The sequence below is a fragment of the Scyliorhinus canicula genome, chromosome 17, assembly GCF_902713615.1.
Source record: "Scyliorhinus canicula chromosome 17, sScyCan1.1, whole genome shotgun sequence".
In the NCBI taxonomy this organism is placed as follows: Eukaryota; Metazoa; Chordata; class Chondrichthyes; order Carcharhiniformes; family Scyliorhinidae; genus Scyliorhinus; species Scyliorhinus canicula.
In genome coordinates, this window is record NC_052162.1 from 92,228,766 (window position 1) to 92,256,594 (window position 27,829).

The following is a 27,829-nucleotide window of genomic DNA, read 5'->3' on the forward strand; positions in this document are numbered from 1 at the left end:
GGGGAGCAATCAAGTGGGCTGCTTTGTCCTGGATGGTGTCATACGTCGTGAGGTCACAAACATTTTGCTGCTGTCACAACAGATAACATGACATTCCACCAGCAGGCAGTACTACTTCAATACATAATACCACCCGAATACTGACAGCCGTGTGTACCATCTACAAGATGCACCGCAGGAACTCACCAAGGTTCCTTAGGAAGCAACTTCCAAACAAACAACCACTACCGTCCAGAAGCACAGGGCAGCAAATACCTGGAAACATCACAACCTAGAAGTTCCCCTCCAACTCACTCACTGAAAATATATTGCCTTTCCTTCGCTGTCATTGGGTCAAGATCCTGGAGCTCCCTCCCAAACAGCACATTGGGTGTGCCTACTCCACATAGACTGTGGTGGTTCAAGAAGGCAGCTCATCTTTTGAAGGATCAGTAGGGATGGACAATAAATGCTGGCCTAGCCAAAGACGCCCAAATGCCATAAATAAATATTTTTAAAATTCTCACCCTATATGATAAACATAATTTAGCATAATTTCCTTTGCAATAAGTAGACAGAAATTATTTAAATAAAACAATGCAATTCTTACCGAATTCTGCAAACTTAGTATCAAGTTCCATAGTGACCAGCATGAGGAAAAATAAGGAGGACAAGAAAGGTGCAAATGGCAACTGTGCAAGAGCCTCTGGGTAGACAATGAAAACCAAACCAAAACCTAAACAATGGGTAGAATTGAAAGCATACAATGAATAAAGCTCAGAAGAGACATGGGGCTAAATTTGACAGAACACCCTTGCATCGCACCAGGGTTAGGAGTTGGGTGGGGGGGGGGGGGCAGGGTGTGGGGAGGGGAATGGGAGCGGGGGGGGGTTGCATCCTGATGGCTGCGCTGCAGCCGGCAGCTGTGCAGTCCCAGCAGCAACAACTGGGAGCCACGGCCTGTGCTAGAACTGGGCAGCACGGTGGCACAGTGGCACAGTGGCACTGCTGCCTCACAACGCTAGGGACCTGGGTTCAATTCCAGCTGCTTGTATGGAGTTTGCATGGTCTCCCCTTTGGGTTTCCTCTGGGTTCCTCCCACAGTCCAAAGATGTGTAGATTTGGTGATTATTGGGTCTGTTCACTGGAATTTGTTCATGTCAGAGAGATAGTTCAAGTAACCCTGGTTCATAGTTTGAGCAGTTCTACTTTACCTGACTGTGCAACCTTTGAAACGGGCTTGTCTTGTACATGGGCCATGTGGCCAATGACGGAGAAGATGGCAAATCCAGCAAACACACTTGTAGCACAGTTAACAACACAGACAATGATGGTGTCTCGGTAATTGTTGTTGTGGAATTTGTTGTAGGATGACAATGCTGTTAAACTGCCCCAGCCCACTGCAAGAGAATAGAAAATTTGTGTTGCAGCATCTTTCCAGACCTGGGGAATAGAAAAAAAATAGTTAGCAGTGGGACATTTTGCACAAAATTGTTCAACAGGTAAAAAAACAACACTAACCATCAGAACCAAGTGGCTAGTGTTGTTTATGGTGAATTGGCTGCATGAAGCTCCCTCTGGTCAATAGCCTGTTATTGTGCCTTTATCTCAGGATTCGTTGGTTTCTTACTTGAGGCGATGATCTTTTGTTCAACCCATTTGTTTACATGATAGCTACTTACAAAAGTTAAATAAGATCAAGGCACAGCTGGAGCTACCCTCTGAGATGCTTCATACTCAACTCCTCCTAGCTTGTGGCATCAGTGTGACAAAGTTCCTTACGCGCATGCTCAGTACTTATCATTATAATTAATCCTTTACTCTACATTTCCCCCTGCTTTATCCCCATATTATTATTTGCACATTCTCCTCCACCTCCACCCAAAGTCTCTTCTCTGAAGGGGAAGGCCGATTTGGTGCTTTTGTCAATCTTCCTGAATGAGCGCAGAGCTCCTTCTGCAAGTAGACGGGAATCCTGTTGCTCTGAGGTCAGTTCGTGGGGCTCGTCACTCTTGGTTTCCCTCCTTTCTGGTGTGATGTTAGCTTGAGGTTAAGGGTACTCCATCCATGCTGTTAATGGTTTTCTATACATTGAGAAAAGGACAGATCTGTTCCCCTGAATGATGCCTGGCTGCATCAAGAGCAGATCTGAGTTTGGTTGCTGCAGCTACACAATTACAGCACTGTTATGTTTCCAACCTCTGATCCATACCCCACCCCTTTTCAAGAATCAGCAGATCTTGAACCATTAGTTAAATATACAGGCTTGACTTACCCAGTGGGCTTCTTCCTTTTTGTTCATCTTGGGTGCTTACACAGATTTTACTTTATCTTTACTGGGACTTGCTTCCATCTCTTTTTTGTCTTTGTCCTGCCTTTTTTTTGTCTCCCTCCATCATTATCTTCACATTCTGTAAGATCTTTGTTTGCCTTAACTTCAGCAGTTGGGTTAACATCCTTTTTTTGAGTTCTTTTTGTTTTAGAAAGAAGCTGAGTTTCAACTTTCGGAGGTTAACTTCTTACTCCTTTCCCTTGTGTTGTCCAGAGGCATTCATTTTCTTTCTTGGCAGGTTTCTGTTGTCCAGCTGTTTTTTGGTTTGATTCTGGAATCTTCCTCGCCCTGCCCCTTTTTGGTGGTTCGCCAGACCTAACAGCAGGAGTAGACGCAGCCTGCTGTGACTCCCACCCTGCGACATGGGTCCTTGTTGGCGGGCGTCTTCTGGGTTGACCGGGCTTGGGTGGGCTCGGCTACTGCTCGGGCGTCCCAGGTGATGTTGTGCCACCCTGTTCTGCCCGGTGCCCGCCAGATGCCCCAGGAGGGGGGAGTCTGGGGACTTGCAGTTTTCCGGCACCTCCTTTGCGGAGGTAACCGGCTGGGGCTCCATCATGTCCTCTTCTCTCGGGGTGCCCGATGGCCCAAACGTACTCCATGGGACCTATGGGGGTGCTAGCGGAGCTATCCTCTGAGGCTCCCCTGCCATCTGGCAAAGCCAGTCCTGGAGGCCCGCTCTGGTCTCGGCCAGGCTCTGCATGCTTGTGGTCATGGAGCAGAGAGTGGACCATCTCCATCTGGGACTCCACCACCTTCTGGGTTTATTTCACATCAGCCAGTGACTGTGCCATCTCCCTCTGGGACGGGCCACCTCCCTCTACGTCAGCCAGTGCCTGGGCCGATTTCCAAGTGGCTCTGGCACATGGTTGCCTGTGAGGCTGCAACCCTGTCCTGGGCCTTAGCCAGGGCCTGAACATGGTGATCCACATGCAAAACCGTTTCCCCCAATGCCTCCACCGCAGACGCCACCCATGCGGTGTTGGCCTGTGTGGCATGCATTGTCGGCACCACCTCCTGCTATTGCACGCGGGTGGACTCCTCCAACTGTACCCACAGGTACTGGATGCTCGCCGACAATCCCTCATGTAGTCCCTGGCTCTGTAAATGCACCTCCACAAATGATGAGATGCCTGTTCCAGAAGCCAGAAAATTGTCTGAACGGCAGCTAGTCCCTGGGGTTGGCCCACCCTTGGACCGTCCACCCCCTCAGGAGTTTCTATCTCCACCTACTGTACAGGGTCAGCTGTGTTGTCCACACCAGAAGGTGTCCCAGGAGCCTATTCACTAAAGTGCCCAACTGAGGTGAGTGTGTTTGGGATGGTGGAGGATATTGGAGACAGCTGTGATTGGAAGTCAGCGTCATCCTTGGACTCGAGCTCCGGCATGTCTTGGGTCTCAGGTTGAGGGCTGGCATCGAAGCTGCTCTCAACGCCACTACTCGGCTCACCGGAGGCTCCGGCTGTGGCACTGGCTGGAGACAGGGGATGCCGGATGGAACCGCCCCATCTCCAGCAGGTCCTGCAAGAAGCAAGAAAAGATGCATGATTAGACCGTGGGCTTGGGGGGGGGGGGGCTGCGTGTGGTGGGGGTGAGGGTGGGAGTGAGGGTGGTGTGGGCGGGGGTGAGAGTTGGAGTGAGGGTGAGGCTAGTGGTGAGGGTGGTGCGGGTGAGGGTGAGTGTGAGATATGTCTGTACAGATCAATGTATATAGTTGTCTATAAATGCACATAGTTATCGGTATGATTTCTGACCAGCAGGGGGCGTTAGAGATCCATCACATGACTCGAGAGACAGGCGAGTTGGTAGTAAGACATACAACAGGATAGTCGTACTAGAGTAGTTCCAGGAGAATTCACTGAATTCATTTAGTAACCTTCCTCTGTATTATCTGTGCTATCTTCCCATTTGTTTGTTAGTAAATCATCTTTATAATTGAACAACTACATGTTCTGTGTACATCATTGCAATGGTTGGATCCCAGAGTACAACATGGTAACACGTCTACAAAACGCTTAAAGGTAACAATGGAGAAGGCAGGGCGAAATAGGCTGAAGAGCAAAAAGAGCAGATTCTTCCGCCGATCTGGTGGACTATGTCCAACTGCAACTCTATGCTACAAACCACGGTGAAGTTAGAGATGGAAGGTTTAAAGGCACCCCACCAGTTTCAAGTCTCGCGTAAACTGGATGAAACTGCCGCATGTTCAAGCAGCAGTTTAGACCCTATGTTGTAACCCTTGGCCTGCAGGCATAGTCTTTCGAGAGGCAGATTGTGTTGCTGCTCATAATAGCACTGGAAATATACAAACCTTCACCTTCGACAGCAAAGACAAATGCAAAGGTTTCTGGACAGTAATGCAGCACTATTTCTCCGAAGAAAAATTAAGGGCGCGATTCTCCGCACTCACGACGGGGCGGAGAATAGCGGGCGGCGCAAGTTTTTACGGCGACGCTGGTCCGACGCCCTCCCGCTATTCTCCGAACCCCGCACAAACTCCAAGTCGCCATTCCCGCCAAACGCCTCCATTACGCCCCCGACACGACCAGAATCGCAACAAATTGCCCCCCCCGCTATTCACCGGCCCGGATGGGCCGAAGTCCCGACTTAATCGCGCACTGTTTACACGGCGTGAAACACACCTGCTTTTTAAGTTCGTCAACCAGTCGTGCTGGCTGACGACTGCTTCCAGGAGGTTAGCGCACCGCTCAGCGCACCGCTCAGCGCACCGCTCAGCGCACCGCTCAGCGCACCGCTCAAGTCTGGCCACAACGGGGAAGGCATCCCTGAGAACGGGAGGGGGGGTCCAGAGCGGGGGGGAGTGGGGGAGATGGAGGGGGGATTGGGGGAGACGGAGAGGGCAGTGGGGGAGACGGAGGGGGGGGGGGAGTGGGGGAGACGGAGGGGGGCAGTGGGGGAGACGGGGGGGGGGGGGGCAGTGGGGGAGATGGAGGGGGGAGTGGGGGAGACGGGGGGGTGGGGGAGATGGAGAGGGCAGTGGGGGAGATGGAGGGGGGAGTGGGAGTGGGAGTGGGGGGGGGGGTTAGGTAGCGAGTGAGCGAGTGAGCCGTCCAACCCCGTAACAAAATGTCTGCCACCATGCCATGGCGTGCCGGTCACGAGGACACGGCCGCTGGTTCCCCTGTGGCTTACGGCCACAGGCCACTGACGCACCGGTGAGGAGGACATAGTTTACTGGCCGTTGGATGAAAAAAGTGACCAGGGGTTAGGCTGCCCGCGTGTCAGCAGCGCGACCAGGCCACTGGGACACACAAGTATCCCGTGGCTGGCGGCTGCCGAGTTGTCGACTAACCTCCGTCTAACATGTCCCGTTTCTCTGCCCCCACCACCCTTCTGTAGGTTAGCACAATGTATGTGAACAGAACGGCTATGTTCTGCGCAGTGGTTGGGGCCGCTGCACTGCATTTGGTGATGCAGCAGCATCCACACCCACAACCCGCAGTGGATGCAGGGCCAGCTGCAGCAGCAGAGGGAAGGGCCGAGGAGTTGCCAGTCGTCGAGCAGCATGGTAGGAGGAGGAGGAGGGGGAGGATGAGAGAGTGAGGGTGCAGCCACGACGCCAGGGGCGACGACCAAGGCTAAGGGTGTACCGTGTCCGTGTCTCTTTCCTAACAATGACTGACATCACCTGCAGGAGGAGACTCCAGCTGAGTAGGCAGACGGTGATACATATCTGTCACCTCGTGGCGCACCTCGCCCCACGTGGAACGGGGGGAGGACACGCGATCCCGGTTGCCATCAAGGTGACGGTCGCTCTTAACTTCTATGCTACCGGCTCCTTCCAGTCTCCGAGCGGGGACGTGTCTGGGATCTCCCAGTCATCGGTGCACAGGTGCATCCGGGATGTGACCGACGCCCTCTATGCCATCGCGGACCGCTACATCACCTTTCCCGAGGACCAAGCAAGTCAAGACTCACGAGCTCGTGGATTTACCAGCGTGGCCGGGATACCGAGGGTGCAGGGGGCAATCGATTGTGTTCACGTCCCCATGCGCCCGCCTGCAGGGGACAGGGAGGTGTTCACAAACAGAAGGGGGACATACTCCATGAATATCCAGGTGGTATGCGACCCCCACATGAGGATCATGATCGTCTGTGCAAGGTTCCCAGGGAGTGTGCATGACTCCTACATACTGGCGCAGTCGTTCATCCCTGCGATGTTTGAGGGACGTCCCCCCCGGCTGAGGGGCTGGTTGCTAGGCGACAGGGGTTATCCGCTGAGGTCTTGGCTGATGACGCCTATACGGAGGCCTCAGACCAATGCGGAAACACGATACAACGAGGCCCATGAAGCAAACAGGGGTATGGTGGAGCGCTGCCTTGGCCTCCTGAAGATGAGATTCAGGTGCCTGGACTGCTCAGGAGGGGCCCTGCAGTACCAGGCCGACAGGGTCGCTCGCATTGTTGTGGTCTGCTGTGCGCTGCACAACATCGCGATGCAGAGGGGAGATGACCTGCTGCAGGAGGCGGAGGGAGAAGCAAGTGGCAGTGGTGCCAGCACAGAGGAGGAGGAGGAGGAGGAGGAGGAGAGGGAGGAGGAGGAGGAGGAGGCTGGCGGAGTGGCAGGCGCAGCACGCAGCCACGACCCAGGTGCTGGTGATGTCCAGGAGGCGGCACAACGGACCCGGCGAGGACGGCGGGCACGCGACGCCTTGGTGGCAGCATGGTTCTCGCGTCGCATGTGACGTCCCCGCTGAACACCAAACCACCACCTGCATCGCTAGTCGTGCAGAGGGTCAACACACAACTTCCACCAACACAACCCCCCCCCCCCCCCCCCCCCCCCCCCCAACCCCCTCTCAGTGTACACTGCTCCACTTGGACATCACCCTTACCACTGGGTCCAGATGGTATGGCACAACATTGATGGCTGTGTCAGCGGGTGTGATCAGTGCCATGTGGAATGATGACAGCCCGCTCTGCGGAGAGCTGTGAGCTCAGAATTGTTAGAGAGAGTCTGACCCCTGGCAATAGCTGAACCATCCACCTTGGTGGCCGCTGAGATCGTCACGGACACTCTATCAAGTGCCCGCGTGGGCTAGCTGTGGGAGGGGGGTAGGGGCAGGGACTGCACACCCGGCACCGAAGTTTCACCGTTTGTCAACCCCAGCGACACTCGGTCACCATCACGATTCCTGTGGCTGTGGAACAATCACACGGTATTACAAGTAATGTGGAACAGTTTGTTTAATGTTAACAATTATTTACAGGTGCCCTAGCCCCTACAACTAAACTGTGCCCTTCAACCGTGCCAACTTACTCAGTGTCTATCTTAGTTGCCTTACGGGCCCTACCACTACGTCTAAGTGATTCCCCAGATGATACAGCAGGAGTGGAGGAGGACTGCTGCAAATCGCCCCCCCCTCGACTCGTTTCTCCTTGGCCAAGCGTTTCCTGGAGCGACCCGGCCTTGATGGGCCAGGCTGCTCTGCGGGCGTCTCGGGTGACATTGTGCCACCCTGCTCTGCCTGCTGCCCACCCGATGAACCAGGGATGGGACGGGGGGAGGCCGAGAATTCCGGGACGTCCCGTGATGGACTTAATGGGACGGGCCCCGAAACCTCCTCCTCCCTCGGGGAGCCCGGTGGCCCCCGGGCCTCACTTTGGGACAGAGGTGCGAGCGGGGAGGTGCCCCGTCGCACCACCGACACCTGGTGCTGCCAGTCCTGGAGGCCTGCAACGGTATCGACCAGGATCCGAAGGTTTGCAGACACGGAGTCCAGGGAGTTAGACATTCCCGCCAGGGACTGTGCGACCTCGAACTGTGAGTGCACGACACCATCCAGCACATGTGTCAGGCAGTTGATGCTCTCGGCGACTGACTGCTGCGACTGGGCCATGACCTGGTGAGACTGGGCCAAGGCCTACAGGGCGCCGGCAATGTTGTTTTGCCTCTGGCACATTGCTGCCTGTGAGAGGGCAACCCTGTCCAGGGCCGAGGATGACGCGTGCACATTAACCCCACCTCCTTGCATAACCTGACCCATTGCCTCCACCGCGGATGCCATCCGTGCGGTGTCGGCCTGGGTCTCTGCCAAGAACGGCACCAATCCCTGCCCATGGACGCGGTTCGACTCCTCTAACAGCGTCTGCAGAGTCTGGAAGACAGCCCTCATCCCGTCATTGTCTCCCTGGGTTTCTTGAGGCATCGGCTGTGCGGGTGGGTTGAGAAACTCCAGGAACTCCGAAAACGTTTGGGAGCCAGCTGCATGTTGGGCCTGGTCTTGACTCCACGAGTCCGAGCCCTCGGTTGCTCCGACCTCCACCTGCTGTACCTGCTCAGCTGTGATGTGCAAACAGACTGTGACCCAGGAGACTCTTGACTAAATAGGCCCGCCGGGGTGAGTGTCTCTGGGATGATGGATGTTGTGGGAGATGCGTTCAAAATATATAACGTTTAGAGTGCGCCTTTAATCGCAAGTTGGTAACAAAAGAAACAACAGATTCACCTGCTTTTAGTGAATGCGTTCAAAATATATAACTTTCAAATGTTTAAGGCGGATTCTCCGCACCCGCAAAAAATCGCGAAGTTGTCGTAAAAAACAGGCGCGTTTTACGACGGTCGAGAAGGGTCCATTTCCCGACGTATCCCCGCGATTTTTCGCGGGTGCGGAGAATCCGCCTTAAACATTTGAAAGTTATATATTTTGAATGCATTCACTAAAAGCAGGTGAATCTGTTGTTTCTTTTGTTACCAACTTGCGATTAAAGGCGCACTCTAAACTCGTCTATGATCCGTGATCAGATAGTGTTCGGCGTATCAAATGACAAAGTTAGTGAGAGGTTCCCGTACCAGCCTCCCCGAACAGATGCCAGAATGTGGCGACTAGGGGATTTTCACAGTAACTTCATTTGAAGCCTACTTGTGACAATAAGCGATTTTCATTTTCATTCATTTTCAGGTCATTGAGGGAAGCGGACCTGAAATTAGAAAACGCCATCAACATCTGCCATACAAGTGAGCGAGCTGCACAGCAGGTTAAAATGTTCAACATGCAACATATTGGTGCCAAACAGGCAGCAGATGCCATAAGCACTGTGACATAGTCAAAAAAGAAACAAGGGGCGAAATTCTCCGACCCCCAGCAAGGTCAGAGAATCGCCCGGGGTTCCCCACCTTTGGGGAGGCCCGACCCGGGAGTGGTTGGCGCCACTCCCCTACGCCGGGACCCCCCGTCGCGCCGGGTAGGGGAGAATCCCGCCCATGGTCTCAGTGCAGGTGGCAGCCTTGAGTGCACTGTGACGCAGTCAAAATGAAACGTGGTCGCAGCGTGGGTGGCCATTTTGAGCAGCCGGTCGGATCCGCTATTTTGTCCCAGCAATGCGGCAGTCGACATTTGCCACGACGATCTCCCGTTCTTGGAAAAATCTGCTGCAAGTGAGGACGAATAGGTCGCTTTGCCTGGCGATGTTCCACACGTCCAATGGTTGACCAATCAGGACGGTTCAGTGTGGAAAATGGGATATGCATCGATGACCTAGCTGCTGTGCACATGATTTTATTTTTTTATTTTTTTTTATTTTTGTAAATTTAGAGTACCCAATTCATTTTTTCCAATTAAGGGGCAATTTAGCGTGGCCAATCCACCTACTCTGCACATCTTTTGGATGTGGGGGCGAAACCCACGCAAACACGGGGAGAATGTGCAAACTCCAAACGGGCAGTGACCCAGAGCCAGGATTGAACCTGGGACCTCAGCGCCGTGAGGCAGCAATGCTACCCACTGCGCCACCGTGCTACCCTCTGTGAACATGATTTTGACAGAGGACACGAATAGTCTGACCTGCCAAGGTGGTAAATATTTTTTCCACCATTTGCAGCAACAGTAATGCGGATGCACAGGTCATAGAAGATAGGTGGATGATTCCTCTATTCATTAATGACATGCTAATCAGATACAGGCTCGACACGGAGGCGAAGGCCAATCTGATCATTTTACCAGGATCACAACGACTGAAAATCAAGCCAAAAATGGCCCGAAGATCAGTGCTGATGAAGGACTATAATGGTCATCCAATCACAACATTAGGAGCATGTGAGCTCGCAGTGACTGTCAAGGACAGGGCGTGCATGATCACATTCTCCACAGCGGAGACGGAGCACGATTCACTCATAGCAGTGGAGCCGTGTGAAGAACTTGGGCTCATTCAGAGGGTGTACACTGCATAAAGCATGGCATCTTGCCAAAATGCATCGGTAGAGTCCATAATAAGGACTTTCTGGAGGTATTTCAATGCTTTGGCACTTGACGATTTACGTACAGCATCCAGTTGAAGAAGAATGCGGAGCCAGTCATGTACACACTGAGACGTGTACCTGCCCCGCTAATGGACAAACTGAAGGTCGAATTACACAGAATGACGGATCTAGAACATAGAACCGTTCGGCCCTCAATGTTGTGCCGAGCCATGATCACCCTTCTCAAACCCACATATCCAACCTATACCCGTAACCCAACACCCCCCCCTTAACCTTACTTTTTAGGACACTACGGGCAATTTAGCATGGCCAATCCACCTAACCCGCACATCTTTGGACTGTGGGAGGAAACCGGAGCACCCGGAGGAAACCCACGCACACACGGGGAGGACGTGCAGACTCCGCACAGACAGTGACCCAGCCGGGAATCGAACCTGGGACCCTGGAGCTGTGAAGCATTTATGCTAACCACCATGCTACCGTGCTGCCCTAATCTAGAAGTAATCAAGCACATAGAGGAACCCACTGACTGAGTTAACTTTATGGTGTGTGTTAAAAATGGTTGGATCACAGACGCAAGATGGTACCAGGAGTGTAGAACACTTAAAGGTAGCAATGTAGAAGGCAGGACGAAATTGGCTGAAAAACAAGAAGAGACAAAGTTGACCTACGGCCAGCAGGTGACTCGAGATACAGGCGAGTTGGTAGTAAGATGTACAACAGGATAGTCACACTTAGAGTAGCTCCAGGAGAATTCACTGAATTTATTTAGTAGCCTTTGTCTATATTATAGTTCCCGTGTTATCTTTCCACATGTGTGTTAATATATTATCTTTCTAGTTAAATAACTAGATGTTCTGTGTACATCATTGTAGCCACCTAGCATGGCATCCAGCAAGGGATGCTGGGAAAAGTGGTCAAACATATGGACAAGCAGGCTGCAGGAGCAGATCAAATAAAGCTACAGAAAAAGACTTTGCAGACTTCAAACGATTTCACAGGTTGATGTGAATAACATTAGTAATGGCCTATCTCCAGGCCACCAACAGGATCAATAGAATCACAATTAATAATAATAAACTTTTTATTGTCACAAGTAGGCTTACATTAACACTGCAATGAAGTTACTGTGAAAAGCCCCCAGTCACCGCATTCCGGCACCTGTTCGGATACACAGGGGGAGAATTCAGAATTCTCAGCTGGTACGGGAATTGAACCCGTGGGCGGGGGGGGATCCGGAGGTGGGAGCCTCCATGGTGGCCAGGCTCACGATTGGTGGCTACCGATCGGTGGGCGCGCTTATTCCGATAGGGGCCGATGTTCCTCCGCGCCGGATCCCTGTAGCGCTCCGCTATGTTGCGTGGAGGGCGGCGCAAAGACGGCATCCGCGCATATACATGGACCTGCGTCCGGCTGCCGTGCACATGCTAATTGCTGGGCCCCGCTGGCAGCCGGAGCTGCGGGACGCATGCTGGTGCCCTGCTAGACCCCTTGAAGACGGAGAATTACCCCAGACTTTCTAGGAAAAAGTCCGGAGTGATTCCCGCCATTTTCCAGCGGGCATGGGGACTTAGTCCCCAGAAGGGAGAATCCCACCCCTTGGATGGGTAGAATACCACCTTGGCACCCAGGATACCAGGCTTGTTGTGCCAAGGTGACCGGGTTGTATCAGCAGTGCCAGGGTGCCACCTTGCCCAGATGCTAGTCACCCAGGGAATGACTGAGCTAAACCAGCTTTGCACTCATTTACCAGACACAGCGGCACCTAGCTTCCTTATTTGTAAAGCTTACATGCATTCAACACCTTCAAGTATGGCCACTGAGTGCCCACCCCAAAATTGATGCGACAGCCCCGATTGGACTTTATCATTCTGGCTGATCGAGCCCTGATCAATTGCTCGACAAATGACCCAAAGACCGCCCACCAAAAGAGTCACGAAATTCAAACAAGATAAAAGTTACTGCACGGATCCATTCTTTCCCTTGAGCAGCAGTAACTAACAACGGTGACTTCCACCGGCCAACAAAGGAGACCATCCACACTACCAACAGAAGGAAGACCAGAGCTAGAAGAGAGCAAGATTGATAACCAACTAACTGAGACTACAATACTGGGACTAAAGATAACAGCCTGTATCTGCCTGCACTTGTCGGTTACTGCCAAGTTTAGTTAAGATCTTGGAACTATTGGTGTATAGTGTAACCTATGATTCAGAGTGTGTGATTGGATAACCATAACCATTGTGTGCACGTGAATAAATGTTGTTCTGCTTTATAAATTGAGTCTCATAGTAATTTGTCCGCCATATACGAGTTTAGACACACTGTGGTTTAGAAAGGGCAACACCATTAAAACAGTTGGATCAAAGAACACAACAGTAAGCTTGTTGGGGTGTGAGAGTGGGGGTGGTGTGGGGGCAAGAGTGGTGTGGGAGGTGAGCGTGATGGTGAGGGTGGTGTGAGGGTGGTGTGGGGGGCGGTTGATACATGTGTCATGGGGGAACTGCAACACAACAGGGTCTCACTTCCTCGCCCATGGCTGAACTCCTCCCTGGCGACCTCCCTTTCCTCCGGGCCACCAAGCATGCCCAGGTCCCTCTGCTCTGCCATGGTCAGGGTCCGCATGTCCGGCGGTCCCCTTCCAGTCTTCTACCACTCCTGAACGTTGTTGGCTGCCTATTCTTGGGGGGGGGGTGATGGGGGGGTAGCAAACAGAAAAACACAGTGGGTGGGCAGTGGGTGGCCTCAGTGGCCAGGGCACCTGTCCATGGCAGCCGGTATGGGTGCTGACATGTGGTGCAGGGTGGGGATTAGCCCACCCTCTGTATGGGATGGGGGTAGGGTCATGGGTGTGTGTAACAGGAGAAGGTGCCAGGGTCACAGTGCTGCCAAGTCACCCTTGTCACTCTGAGGAGGTTGTGCAGTTTTTCGGCACTGCTGGCCTGTCTGAACAGTGTTGCCCACGCGCTGACCACCTCTGCCACCTGCGCCCAGGCACAATGAATGGTAGCGGCTGGCAGCCTCCATCCCAGGCCGGGATAATGGCTCAACTATCTCTCCTCCACCAAGCCCAGGTGCGTCTCCAGCTCAGCATCGGTCCAGAGTGGAGCTGTTCTCCTTGCTGCCACCTTGTTGGTTGAGGTGGTGTGTGTGTGGGGAGTGAAGTGTGTATATGCAGCGTCAACGTGTCAGCCTCCTGAATGTCAATCCTGCAACTGGCGAATCCGGCATCATTTCTCATTGGAATCGATTGTGTTCCATGTTCTAGCTCCTTAGCAGTAGCAGAATTGGTCCAAGTGCGGCCCCAGCTTCGCTGTCGTGGAATCCATGAATTCTGCGCCGGCGTCAACAGTTAGTCTCCGAAACGGAGAATCCCGCCCCTGGAGTGTTTTGATGAAGTAACAGAAAGGGTCGATGAGGATAATTTGCTGTTCTGGTAACTGGGGGCGCGATTCTCCGCAAATCCGGCGTGTGTGAAACTGGCCGTGTTTCACGCCAGCCTCGGAGCTCCGTCCCGGGACCCGATTCTCCCCCCGGGCGGGGATAGTATCGGGGCCGGGGGAATCACGGCGATGCAGAGTTAGCAAACGTCGCTAACTCCGCCCGCCAAGAGTCACGGTGGCTGATGCGCACAATGACGTCAGCCGCGCATGCGCGGGCCGTCATGCCCCTCAGCCGCCCCGCAGGATCAGTCCGCGTGTCGGCGGAAGAACAAATAGCGAAAGTGTATCGGACCCGCTGCCCATGATCGATGCCCACCGATCGCAGGCCCATGCCACCCTTGGCACGGCCATGGTGCGGCCGTGCCAATTGGTGCCATGGTTGTCCGGGACGGGCACTTTGCGGCTGTTTTCACGAACGCTGAAAGCAGGTGTGATCGCGGCCATGAAAACGGCCGTAATCTTCGCGGTATTCGGCATATCGGCCTGCGGAGAATCGCTGTTCGCCGTAAAGAACGGCGAGCAACGATTCGTGTCGGGGGGCGGCCGGAGGGGGCGGAGAATAGCGGGAGGCCGTGAAAATTGTCGGGAAGGCCCTCCCGCTATTCTCCGACCCGTCGTGGGCAGCGGAGAATCGCGCCCATGGACTTTCAGAAGGCATTCGACAGAGTGCCACACAACAGACTTGTGAGAAATGATAAAAGGACAGCAGCAACATGGATACAAAATTGGCTGATTAATAAGAAGCAGAGAGTTCTGGTCAATGATTATGTTTCAGGCTGGAGGGAGGTTTATTGTGGTATTGTTGCCCTGGGGTTGGTGTTGGGACCCTTGCTTTTCCTGATATGTATTACTGATCTCGATCTTAGTGTGCACAGGGCAATTCCAAAGTTTGCAAATGATCCAAAACTTGGAAGTATTGTGCATTGTAAGGAGGACAGTGTAGAACTTCAAAACGACAAGACACAAGTTGGTGGAGTGGGTAGATGTGTGGCAGATGAAATTCAGCATGAAGTATGAGGTGATGAATTTTGTTAGGAAGATCATGAAGAGCCAAAATAAAATAGGGGGTACAATTATTAAGGAGGGTAGGAAAAAAGGGACCTGGGTGTATAAGTTCAAACATCATTGAAGGTGGTAGGACGGGTGGAGGGAGCAGTTAATAAAACATACTGAACAAAATTCTCTGTCGGAAGAATCCTCCGGTCTGCTGGCAGGTCACCCATGCCCGTGGGTTTCCCTATTGGCCGGCTGCAGGAACAAAGAATCCCCCTGCCGGCGGAGGACTGCCGAGCAGGAAAACTCAGCTGGCTAACCGGAGAATCCCGCCAACTATATTCTGCGCTTTATTAACAGGGGCACAGTGTAAAAGAACAAGTGTGTCATTCTGAGCTCATACAAAACACTAGTCTCAGCCTGAATATTGAGCACATTTCTGGGCGACATGCCATAGGAAGGATGTAAATGCACTGGAGGAAGTGCAGAAGAGGTTGACAAGAATAGTTCCGGGTTGAGAAACTTCAGTTATGAGAATAGATTGGTGAGGTTGCGACTGTTGTCCTTGGTGAGAAGAATTTTCAAAGGAGATTTGATAAAGATGTTCAAAATCATGAGGGGGCTGGACAGAGTAGATGGGGAGCAACTGTTTCCACTCGTAAAATTATCAAGAACAAGAAGGCACAGATTTAAAGTGATTTGCAAATGAAGCAAACCTGATGTGAGAAAAACCTTTTTCACACAGCGAGTGGCTCGGGTCTGGAATGCACTGCCTAGAAGTGTGGTGGATGTAGTTTCAATTGAGGCATTCATGCGGGCATTAGATGTTTTTTAATCAAGTAATCATTGTGCAGGGGTACTGGGGAGAAGGCAGGGGAATGGCACTATGTCATGGGGCGGGATTCTCCGACACCCCCGCCGGGTGGGAGAATCGCCGGGGGTCAGAGTGAATCCCTCCCCCGCCATCCTCCCAATTCTCCCGCCTCCCCAAAAACCGGCCCAGCGTGAGTCGTGCCGCCCGCCTCGGAGAATGGCGGTGTCCGGCACGACTCAATGGCCGCCGGGGCCACCCGAATTCTCCGTCCCGCGATGTCTCCGGCCCGCGATGGGCCCGCATCTATCTGGGTACACTGAGGGAGAATTCAGAATGTACAATTACCCTAACAATGCCAGCCAGAATTCCAGGATGGAGGATGCTCCGGGCAGATGTATGTAATAGTGCAAGGGATTTTACGGGATGTTAAACGAATGGATGCTGTGGTATGAAGAGACAAAGGTCCAGTTCCTTTTCACAAACACCTTTATTTCACTTTAACAGACTCTGTACTAAACTCAATCATCACATCACCAGATCCAGAGTCCACCTGAAGCCCCTTTACATATCAGTGTCAATCATTGAACACTTAACATAAATGAGACAACTAATTGGAATGTCTCTTAACCCATTACTTAACAGTCTCCCCTTCCTTGGAGAAAAAAAAACAATTAGGTGAAAACAACATTTCAAGAAACTAAAATTTCAAGAAACTAAAACACACACGATTCCTCTTTTTTTTAAGTAGAAGGAAAAAAAACATTCACAGAAACAGGCGCCCTTCATTCACAATATCTAAAAGTTTCTGTGAACTGGCCCCTCTTTTCGTAAAACAGTCTGACAGTTGATAGCTACTGTCAACCCATTTAATTTTTGTTATTTTCCCTCTGCCCAACATCTGCTTTAAATTTGCGATGTCTATCCGTAACCTCTTTTCATTGACACTTTTTGTAGAGTGCACATTTTCCCACAGCGATTTATTGTCAATGTGACAGTCAATAGGCATATTACCCAAATACCCTAATCCCAAAATTTCTGTCAGTATCTGACTTATGTAAAAGGCCATATCCACCGCTTCCACTGAGCTTAATGTCTCAGCAGCCAAAGTGCTTTTGACCACTCTCCTTATTTTCTTTGTTCCCCACACTAGAGGGCAACATTTACCATTGTTCCCCAAAAGGAAAATGATAAAACCTCCTGCGCTTGAACTCCATCACATAAATTTGCATAGGATGCATCACTATAAACTATGAGTTTCAAATGCCTAAGGTCACCTAATACAGGGAACTTCAAAACACACTCCTGCATTTCTAGTTTGGCCAACACTTTATTTGCTCTTATTATGTCTTCACTTTGGGATCATTCATCTTTGTACTCAACTCTAAAATATCAAAACTCACGTCCGGTCTAGTCTGTCTTCCTAACCAGTTCAGTTGCCCAATTAAACTTCGCAGCTGCTCTTTTTCTATCTCCGAAACCATTGCGTCTTTTTGTGAAACCCGGCCACAACTAATTGCTATTGGGCTGATGCTTTCCAAGTAAGATTGCTGACGTAAAGTTGCCCCTAACTTAGTCTGTCCGATTTCTAAACCAATGTATTTAAATGCACCTGAAGCCTGACTTCAAACCCTGAATTCTTTCCTCAAACCAGAAATTACAATGGCTTCAAAAATCACTACTCCCACCCCACAAAAAATCATCAACATGCATCATGATGCCAGCAAGATTTCCTTTATAATGCCAATAAAACATTGCAGGATCTGCTTTCAACTGGCAACAGCCTAACTTTAACAAGACTGACCTTACCGAAAAGTACCATACTCTAGATGCATCATTTAATCCAGATACACATTTGTTCAACTTCCACAGTACCCCTTCTGTGTTAGCTGCTTCTTTAGGAGGACAGAGAAAAATATCTCTTTGGAGCTGATGCCCCTGCAAAAAGGCAGCTTTTATATCTACGGATTTGCATTCCCATGCCTTTGTGGCTAATAGAGCCAAGAAGATCTTTAAAATAACCTTTCCTGCTGTAGGTGAATCTACCCTTAAGTCCTGATCGTCTAAGTTTTCTTCAAATCCCCTTGCCACAAGCCTGGCCTTTGCCTTATAAGTTCCATCTGGAAGAACCTTTTCTGTACAAATCCATCTGTGGGATAGAGCTTTTTGTCCCCTATCCAGTACTTCCGTGTATACCCCAAATTCACTCCAACTACGCAATTCTTGCTGTTTAGCATCTTTGATAACTTTTTCATCTAATTTATTTGAAGCCACCAAAATCTCACGTGCATGTGGGCTTCTACTTCTATTAGTATTCATAGTCTTACTCCTGTTCCGAGATCTTGATAAATTACATCCCCTTTCCTGCCTGGTATCACGTTCTGTACTGCTACTGCTTGATCTTTCTCTTCTGTAGCGGGATGTCCTTTCAATAGTTCTCGACCTTTTCCTGCAGACCTGTTCACTATCCGATGTACTATCTGAACTGGCATTGCGTTTCTGTGCCCTCCATTTTTGAACTTCATTTTCCCAATCCATTGTCTTAACTTCCTCCCCTGAATGCTGTACATTCAACCAATGTTTATACTTTCCAGTGGCATTCACTTCTCTACTAATAACAGTTGCATCTTTCCATTGACTAGACCCTTCAGGCAAGTATGTCACTTTTGTACCAACCTTTGGCAGTTGCCCTTTCGGAAAAATGGCCTGATCTAATTTATCAGAAGTGTCGTGTTCCTCTACAGAAACCCTGTACATATCAGTTAACTGGTCCTCATAGTTCTGTAACACGTGCGTACCAGATGACTCTGGTTCCTCGTCATGTCTGTCTGCTCTGTCTAAATTTGAAAATTTGTAATCGGTACCCATTATCCTTGATGAATGTACCCTAACAATTTGATTACCATGTTGCAAACTAAATGTTTTGCCATCTATGCCTATGATCTTCCCTGGGCCTTTCCATTCATTAGAATTGTCTCTCTTATAGTATACCATGTCTCCTTGCTGAAAAACGGCATCTGATGGCCGTACATTATGTCTTAAAGCTCCGCGAATTCTTTCAGAGACTTCTGCTTCCAAAAAAGTTTTTCTACTGCGATGTAACGCATTTAAATGTTCAGCAAAACCTGAGCTAATTGTAGTCCCTTCCCAAGCTGGAGGCTGGTCATCCAAAATGGAGGGAATTGTAGGATTTCTACCAAACACTAATTGATAAGGACTACAGCCCCCAACCATCTGCAATGAATTCTTTGCATGTACCGCCCATGCTAAAGCTGAATTTAGCGTGCAGTTTGGTCGATCTCCCAAAATTTTCTGAAGTATGTCATTGATAACAGCATGATTTCTTTCGCAGACACCATTACTAAACGGGCTTTCTGCAGCCGTGTTCATAACTCTGATATTCATGTTTTCACACATATCCCTAAACTCATCATTTGCAAATTCTCCCCCATTGTCCATAAAGATTTTTGCTGGTGGACCCATTCCTGTCCCAATCCATTTTCCCACAATTTTATCCAAAATTACTCTCATTTCTTTACTTCGTACAATCGTTGATTGACTAAACCTGGTTGCTAAATCTACAAAATGCAAAATAAATATATTATTTGCTTTATCCCAGATCTTAAGGTCCATGGCCACAAAGTCATTAAAATCCCTGGCCAAAGGTAGGGTTACTATCGGTCGTGCTGGTGTCCTTCTGTACTTCCTGCAAACTTCACAGCGATCACTAACCTGTTCTATCAGCTTAGAATAGTCGTCATCCCTTACCCCTGTATCCTTTAATAAATTTTTCAGCCTCCGAGGAGATGGATGTGCAAATTGCTTATGCAGTTTTACTACAATAAGCTTTTTTACCAGCTAAAGTCGCATTATCTACTGCCATTAACACATCCTTAAACACTCTACTTGAAACATTATTTGTCAATAATGGAATACAGTAATGTCCTGACTGTGTAAATTGTAAGTCCACCGTCTTTCCAAAAACTGTTGCCTTATCCTGTTCCATATTCAGCTTCATGTGTGCATTCTTCATCGACGGTCTGCTCAGAAGCAAAGGTATCTCACTTGATACAACATCCGTGCTAATAAAATGATTCACTCCAGTAATATTGCAAGGGATCACCACTCTTTTCAGCGACTTCAGAGTATTATCATCCCCAAACCTGAAACTTGTGGAACTTTTAAATTCCTTAACCTTGTTACGATTTTCAGCATCCAATGAGTCCAGATAACATTTTAACCAGTCAATCCCACACACAGTAGATGTGCAGCCACTGTCCAATACAGCACAGTTAAAAGATTCTGCAACCAACACCCTCATTGCCGGCATTAAACAGCTTGTTAATAGGACAATGCATTCTTTCTGGTCACTATCTTTTTCCTCTTCAGGCTCTTCTGTGTCATGTGTCGCTTCAAATACTCTATCATAACGAGTTGGACAGTTGAAAGCATAATGGTATTGAGAGTCCCATCGAAAACATCGATTTATCATGCCCCGTTCATTTCTGGGGTTCATCCTCCTATTGTAGGTTCTAACTGGGTTTCTGCTTTCATAATTTCCATGTCTCGGTCTCCTTTTATAGTCTTGAGGCCTGTTCATAGCCATACGATTTCGCCATCCTGTTAGTAGTGTATCTTCCATATTCTGCCTTATTGCAGGCTGACCTATTTGGGTCATCAGAGCCATTGGAATTGAATGTTTCCCCAAAAATCTTTTTAAAGCTGTTGTCATCTGTTTGAATAAGGTATCGTTATCCATAAACTGAACTCCTGTCAAAACCAAGAGCCTATCCATGTTGTTCACTCTAGCACAGTCAAGTAATTTAAAGGCCAACACAGACTGTGGAAATTCCAGCCTGTGTTTCTGCAGCCTTTTATAAAGTCTGCCAAATTCCATTATATAGTCTTCCATAGATAAATCCATTTTCTGGAACTTATCAAAATCCGACTATGCTTCATACGCACTTAACAAGTCATCTTTCTTATAAATCTTATCCATATAAAGTAATAAAGTCGCCAGACCTTCTTCTGAGTCTAACTCTTCCAACTCCAGCTCAGAAAGCACTGGGTTCAGCCATATATCCCCTTTTTTTTCACTCCTTGGTTTGATCTGGAAAAATTGTATCTTTCAACCATTCACATTTACACAGCAACGGTCCTCTGCTACCATTGTTAAACGAATGGATGCTGTGGTATGAAGAGACAAAAGTCCAGCTCCTTTTCACAAACACCTTTATTTCACTTTAACAGACTCTTTTTTTTTTAAATTAGAGTATCCAATTAATTTTTTCCAATTAAGGGGCAATTTAGCGTGGCCAATCCACCTAGCCTGCACATCTTTGGGTTGTGGGGGCGAAACCCACACAAACACGGGGAGAATGTGCAAACTCCACACAGACAGTGACCCAGAGCCGGGATCGAACCTGGGACCTCGGCGCTGTGAGGCTGCAGGGCTAACCCACTGCGCCACCGTGCTGCCCCACTTTAACAGACTCTGCACTAAATTCAATCATCACATCACAAGATCCAGAGTCCACCTGAAGCCCCTTTACATATCAGTGTCAATCATTGAACACTTAACATAAATGAGACAATCATTGAACATTTAACATAAATGAGACAACTAATTCCAATGTCTCTTAACCCATTACTTAACACTGGGTGGGGCTCTTGGCAGGAAGGGTGGAGAAGCTTCGACAGCAAGTGCAGGGGGTGGCTCTCAGTGGGCCCATCCTACCCAATGCTGTGTCCCTTGATCAGACACCGAATGACTTTGAATGACGGGCTCCCCATCCCCAGGAGGCCACAAGCAGGCTGCACTCTTTTACCTGCCATGTACACTGCGAGTCAACAGGTCTGTCTACCACTTGGTTAACACCAGTGATGTTTAATGGGAAATTGAGTAGTTGTGTTTAAGATGTAAATTGTAAGCTGTTCTTTTCGGGTGTGAAGTTAAAAAGTTTAACATTGCATTCATTAAAGATTTGTTTTAAAAATAACCAAGTCCTATTTCTTCACACAATCACTCCTGGAGCGAATCAATCTTCCCATGCAGTCTTACAAATAAAGTAAAAAATTGGGGGCGCGATTCTCCGCCCCCCACGCCAGGTGGGAGAATAGCGGGAGGGCCTCCCGACATTTTTCACGCCCTCCAGCTATTCTCCCGCCCCACCTCCCACGCCTAACCCACACCACGGGCGGGATTCTCCGTAGCCCTTCGTAACGCGGGTTGCCTGCGAAAAAAATCGGTGTTAATCACTCCGGCGCCGGGGCCTTCTTTAAGGCCGCTATTCTCCGTTCCCGGAGGGGCTAGCAGCTGACTGACGCGATACGCGTCAGTTTCTCCAGCTGCGGAAGTGGTGAGACCCGGCGTCTTTTGGAGGATAAGGAGGAGAGAGAGAGACAGACCTGGCAGTTTGGGGGGGGGGGGGGGGGGGGGTGGTGTGTTCGTTCCGGCAGTTGGGGGGGGGGGTGTGTGTGTGTGTTCCGGCAGTTGGGGGGGGGGGGTGTGTGTGTTCCGGCAGTTGGGGGGGGGGGGGTGTGTGTGTGTTCCGGCAGTTGGGGGGGGGGTGTGTGTTCCGGCAGTTGGGGGGGGGGGGGTGTGTGTCCGGCAGTTGGGGGGGGGGTGTGTGTTCCGGCAGTTGGGGGGGGGGGGGTGTGTTCCGGCAGTTGGGGGGGGGGGTGTGTTCCGGCATTTGGGGGGGGGGGTTTGGGGGCAGCGGCGGGCAGAGAGGGGGGGGCGACGGATGGCCGGGGCCAACGCACCGTCGCCCCCCCCTCTGTACGCCGCTGCCCCCTACCCCAACCCCCCCCTCACCACCCCTACCTCCACCCCCCCTCACCACCCCTACCTCCACCCCCCTCACCACCCCTACCTCCCTCCCCACCACCCCTACCCCCCTCCAACGCCGGGTCCCCCCTCCCCCTCAACGCCGGGTCCCCCCCCCCCCCTCAACGCCGGGTCCCCCCCCCCCCTCAACGCCGGGTCCCCCCCCACCCCCCCTCAACGCCGGGTCCCCCCCCCCTCAACGCCGGGTCCCCCCCCCCTCAACGCCGGGTCCCCCCCCCCCTCAACGCCGGGTCCCCCCCCCTCCCCCAACGCCGGGTCCCCCTCCCCCTTAATGCCGGTACCCACAACCCCCTCAATGCCGGTACCCACACCCTGTCCCCCTCCCTCTGAAGGCCGGTACCCACACCCCCCCTCTCTCCTCCTCCTCCCCCCCCTCTCTCCTCCTCCTCCCCCCCCCTCTCTCCTCCTCCTCCCCCCTCTCTCCTCCTCCTCCCCCTCTCTCCTCCTCCTCCCCCCTCTCTCCTCCTCCTCCCCCCCTCTCTCCTCCTCCTCCCCCCCCCTCTCTCCTCCTCCTCCCCCCCCTCTCTCCTCCTCCTCCCCCCCCTCTCTCCTCCTCCCCCCTCTCTCCTCCTCCCCCCCTTTCCTTCCTCTGTTAGGGGGGGGGGGTGCGGCGTTGGAGGGGGGTAGGGGTGGTGAAGGGGGTAGGGGTGGTGAGGGGAGGGGGTTGGGGTAGGGGCAGCTGCGTGCAGAGGGGGGGCGACGGTGCGTTGGCCCCGGGCATCCGTCGTCCCCCTCCTCAGCACGCCGCTGCCCCTACCCCAACCCCCTCCCCTCACCACCCCTACCCCCTTCACCACCCCTACCCCACTCCAACGCCGCACCCACCCCCCACAAACGCCGCACTCCCCCCCCCCCCACTAACGGAGGAAGGAAGGGGGGGAGGAGGAAGGAATGGGGGGAGGAGGAAGGAAGGGGGGGAGGAAGGGGGGGAGGAGGAAGGAAGGGGGGGAGGAGGAGAGAGGGGGGGGGTGTGGGTACCGGCCTTCAGAGGGAGGGGGACGGGGTGTGGGTTGCGGCGTTGAGGGTGGGGGGTGCCGGCGTTGAGGGGGGGGGACTCGGCGTTGAGGGGGGGGGACCCGGCGTTGAGGGGGGGGGGTTGCGGCGTTGCGAGAGATGGGGGGCGGCGTTGGAGGGGGGTAGGGGTGGTGGGGAGGGGGGTAGGGGCGTTGGAGGGAGGTAGGGGTGGTGAGGGGGGGGGTGGTTAGGGTAGGGGGCAGCGGCGTACAGAGGGGGGGGGGGCGACGGTGCGTTGGCCCCGGGCATCCGTCGCCCCCCCCCTCTCTGCCCGCCGCTGCCCCCAAACCCCCCCGATGGCCGCAACTCCCCCGATGGCCGCTACCCACTCCCCCGATGGCCGCAACCCACTCCCCCGATAGCCGCTACCCACTCCCCCGATGGCCGCAACCCACTCCCCCGATGGCCGCTACCCACTCCCCCGATGGCCGCAACCCACTCCCCCGATGGCCGCAACCCACCCCCCCGATGCTGCAACCCACTCCCCCAATGGCCGCTACCCACTCCCCCGATGGCCGCTACCCACTCCCCCGATGGCCGCTACCCACTCCCCCGATGGCCGCTACCCACTCCCCCGATGGCCGCAACCCACTCCCCCGATGGCCGCTACCCACTCCCCCGATGGCCGCTACCCACTCCCCCGATGGCCGCAACCCACTCCCCCGATGGCCGCAACCCACTCCCCCGATGCTGCAACCCACTCCCCCGATGGCCGCAACCCCCCGATGGCCGCAACCCACCCCCCCCCCCCCAATGCCTCAACCCACCCCCGACACTGAACGGCGTCAACCATCATCAATGGTTGACGCCGTTTTAAATCAACTGTGATTTTCGCCGACGTGACCCGTGGCCACGTCGGCGGGACTTCGGCCCATCCGGGCCGGAGATTTCAGGTCAGTGCAAATAAAATGAAATCCCGCCGGCGCCAGCTGTTTTCATAGGCTGCCGACGGGATTTGCACAACGCCGGTTTTTTACCGGCGGGAGAATTCGAAAACCTGCGGGAGCGGAAATAACGCCGCTTCCCGCCAATTCTCGGACCCTGCGTGGGGTCGGAGAATCCCGCCCCACGAATCGCCGCTCGCCGTTTTGTATGGCCTGTCCCACGGCAGCCTTTACGATTCTCCGCATTTGCGGAGAATCTCGACCCCGTGTTCAGTCCAGTATCCTAGCCACTGTTGGGGTCTGGTCTGGGATTGTAATAAGGACAAGAATAAATTCGGAGCAGGCACCATTCATCCCCCAGCTACAGCCAATTGTCGGCCGATATTAATCCCATCGGTGAATAAGAAATTCCAGCTGAAAATCTGATTACAGAATCTGTTCCAAGGTCAGAAAGAAGGCAGCATTGAGGAAAGAATTCCATTCCATCCCATTCCCTGTCACTCTATCTCTCCTCTTGCCATCCTTTCTCTCCTGCGCACATCATGATAAAAGCCAACTCATTTGAATTCACCACAAAGTTTCAGTTAAAATTTGGCAATATCTGAAACTTGTTGTGCCTCCTTTAAACAAGAATCCAAAAGAAAAGGTCAGGATTTAAAGCAGAAAGAAGAATGAAATTGAAGTGAAACATTAAATAATTCAACTAAGCAATACACTTGAAAATCAGTCAATTATATTTAATTTACCTCAGCATCAGCCAGTTTGGAGAAGTCCGACTGGCTTCCAATGTAGAATTCAATTCCTTTATAGGCTCCCTCCAGGGTAAGACCTCGGATCAGGAGTATGGTCAGAACCACATAAGGGAACGTCGCAGTGAAATAAACCACCTGAACAGGGAGAGGAGCTTGTTAGAATTTCCTGCATTACTGGTACAACATTTACAGCATTGAATCCAACTGAATGGCAAACTGACCAGATTGTAATCAAAGCAGAGAATGAAGCAGAAATCGATTGGAGAGGCTATAACTACACAAAAGGTAGATACCAAGATGCCACTATAATGTGGTCCACAGGTCCCACACGATGAGACTGTGTTAAAGGTGGAACGGAGCGAGAAAGAGCTCCTTTCGAAAGCACAAGTCCAGAAAAAAACAAAAAACAAAATGCAGACAATCTATACCCATAAATTAGATGTTATTTATTTCCTTTGGCAACAGAAGTGAAAACAAGGGCTCAGTCTCAGCCTTATCGCTCTTGTCACCATGCTCTTCAAGATTGTTGCTGGTTGACTTTAGGGTTTTGGTCTATTACACTGTTGAACATTTGATCATTGTTTCATTGCTATCAGCTTGGGTGTCGATATTTAGCCATGCATTGACTTTGGTTTTACTTATACACCTGCACTTGTTTAGATTTTGGAAATTGTACCATTGCAGTTCGTAACTCTCTACTCACTCTCAGGTATATCTTGTTCAGCGAAGACTTCTCAACCCTCCATGTTGTCACTTTGGGTTTCTGTCTTGAATGCAGCAGCCAGGATGCGTCCCCAGGGATTTTCGATACAGTCAACTAACTCATCTTTCCAGGAACAGCTGCATTGGTAGGTTTCCTTTCCCATGTTAAGAGAAATGAGGGGAAAATTAGGTGGGGGCTGGGGGACTGAGAGGGTAGTTGGTCGGATGGGATGGAGTCTTTGAATATTTTTAAGGTAGAGGTGCTTCGATTCTTATTAAACATGGGGGTGATAAGTTATTTGGGGTACGCAATGTGCAGATTTGAGGTTACTGTCTGATCAGCCATGATCTTATTCAATGACGGAGCAGGCCCGAAGGGCCGAATGGCATCCTCCTGCTCCTTGTCCATATGTTTATATTTTGTTTGTATGCTAGTTGTCGGCAGGGTGGGGGTGGCTAATTAGTAGTTCAATGGGGCATGGGGGGATGGTGGGCAGCCCAGTACCAGAGTTACTCAGGTGTTCAAAGGGGTGCTTTGGATGGCTCAAACTCTCTTAGTCTCTGATTTAAATCAGTGTAGGAGGGTTCTAGGTTCAAGGAAATGGCCTTTTAAACTTCTTGGGTAATTGCCATGTGGTGCTTGCATGGGGATTCCCGATGCCTCTCCTGCATACACTGGGGACATCCCAGATATGACCCCCCCCAACTCCTGAAAAACAGGTGTACTGGGGCAACACGATGCTTTGGTCAAGGGATTGAATTCTGACGTTGTGGTTATCTATAGATGGATACATTTGATGCTCTCATCTCACTATTAACAGATTATCTGAAAAACTGTCAAACAGCAAGATATTCTTCATTTGTCAGAGATGTTTTCTGATGGTTGGTACAAATCATGATGGAACCAACCGTCAGAAATTATCGAAGACACACAGGTTTTGCGACTTGACTATTGGGATGGTGATGATTTTAGGTTTCCTTGATGGAAGCAGCAAGATGACTGTTTTTCTCAATGGATATGAGTTGGCACCAGAGGTCTATATGGAGAAGTTTTGAAATTTGAAAAAGAAATGGGGCCAAACTTAATTGAAAAATGCTGGAGAGAAAGGAATGATGTGTGATTAATAGTATAGATTTTTGAAGATCGCACAAGTCTTTGAGGACATTAACAAAGTGATTTTGATGGAAGAATTCAAAAAGAGTATTCCTTTGGGAATAAGGGGAGAGATTCTCTGGTCTCCTCGCACAGTTTTTCTCAACAGTGGGAGTAACATGCCATTGACCAGTGAAGGACCTTATGGTTCTATCGCTGTCAATATGGGATATCCCATTGAATCCACTCCACACCACCGGGAAACCTATGGGGTGGGGGGTCACCTTCAATGGGACCAAAGATACTGCTGGCAAAAACAGCTGGAAGGTCTCAACAAAGATCCCATCTGGGGAAACATAAAGTTTGTAAAATATCCAAAGCCACAGTGGTACAGGTTACTATGAATTGACTCTCAAACATGCTTCAGATTGGAAACTCCTGGACAAAAAGAGAGATAGGTTTGATAGTGAATTCATGATCTGACTCGAGTAATTCTCTAGCCAATATTAATTTGCAGGCACTCCTCAGGTTAGTAAAAGAGAAAGTCCCGAAGACAAATTTAGTTCAAGGAAGTGAACATGCCATACTTGTCATAAAAAAGGTCATGTGAAGGCTAATTGCTGGAAGTGGAAGAACAAGACTATAGCATTTATCCGGTTGCAAGGTGTCCCTTCAGGAAATACTGTCTTATTGGGTGGAACTCACGATAAGCAGGTAGCTTCACCATATTTACAGATGCAGGAAACTATAAATCCTTT

The 27,829-nt window shown here is 51.0% G+C and overlaps 1 protein-coding gene across 1 annotated transcript in view; it reads right to left on the minus strand.

Moving 5' to 3' along the window:
* The window catches only part of LOC119951480 (sodium- and chloride-dependent neutral and basic amino acid transporter B(0+)-like), a 90,629-nt gene that overhangs the window by 27,020 nt on the left and 35,780 nt on the right, over positions 1 to 27,829 (minus strand). Inside the window, exons 5-7 of the mRNA XM_038774690.1 lie at positions 25,271 to 25,411; positions 1,194 to 1,422; positions 590 to 715 (exon numbers count right to left, since the gene is read on the minus strand). Coding sequence (XP_038630618.1) covers positions 590 to 715; positions 1,194 to 1,422; positions 25,271 to 25,411 — 496 coding nt within the window. The remainder of the gene's footprint in view (positions 1 to 589; positions 716 to 1,193; positions 1,423 to 25,270; positions 25,412 to 27,829) is intronic.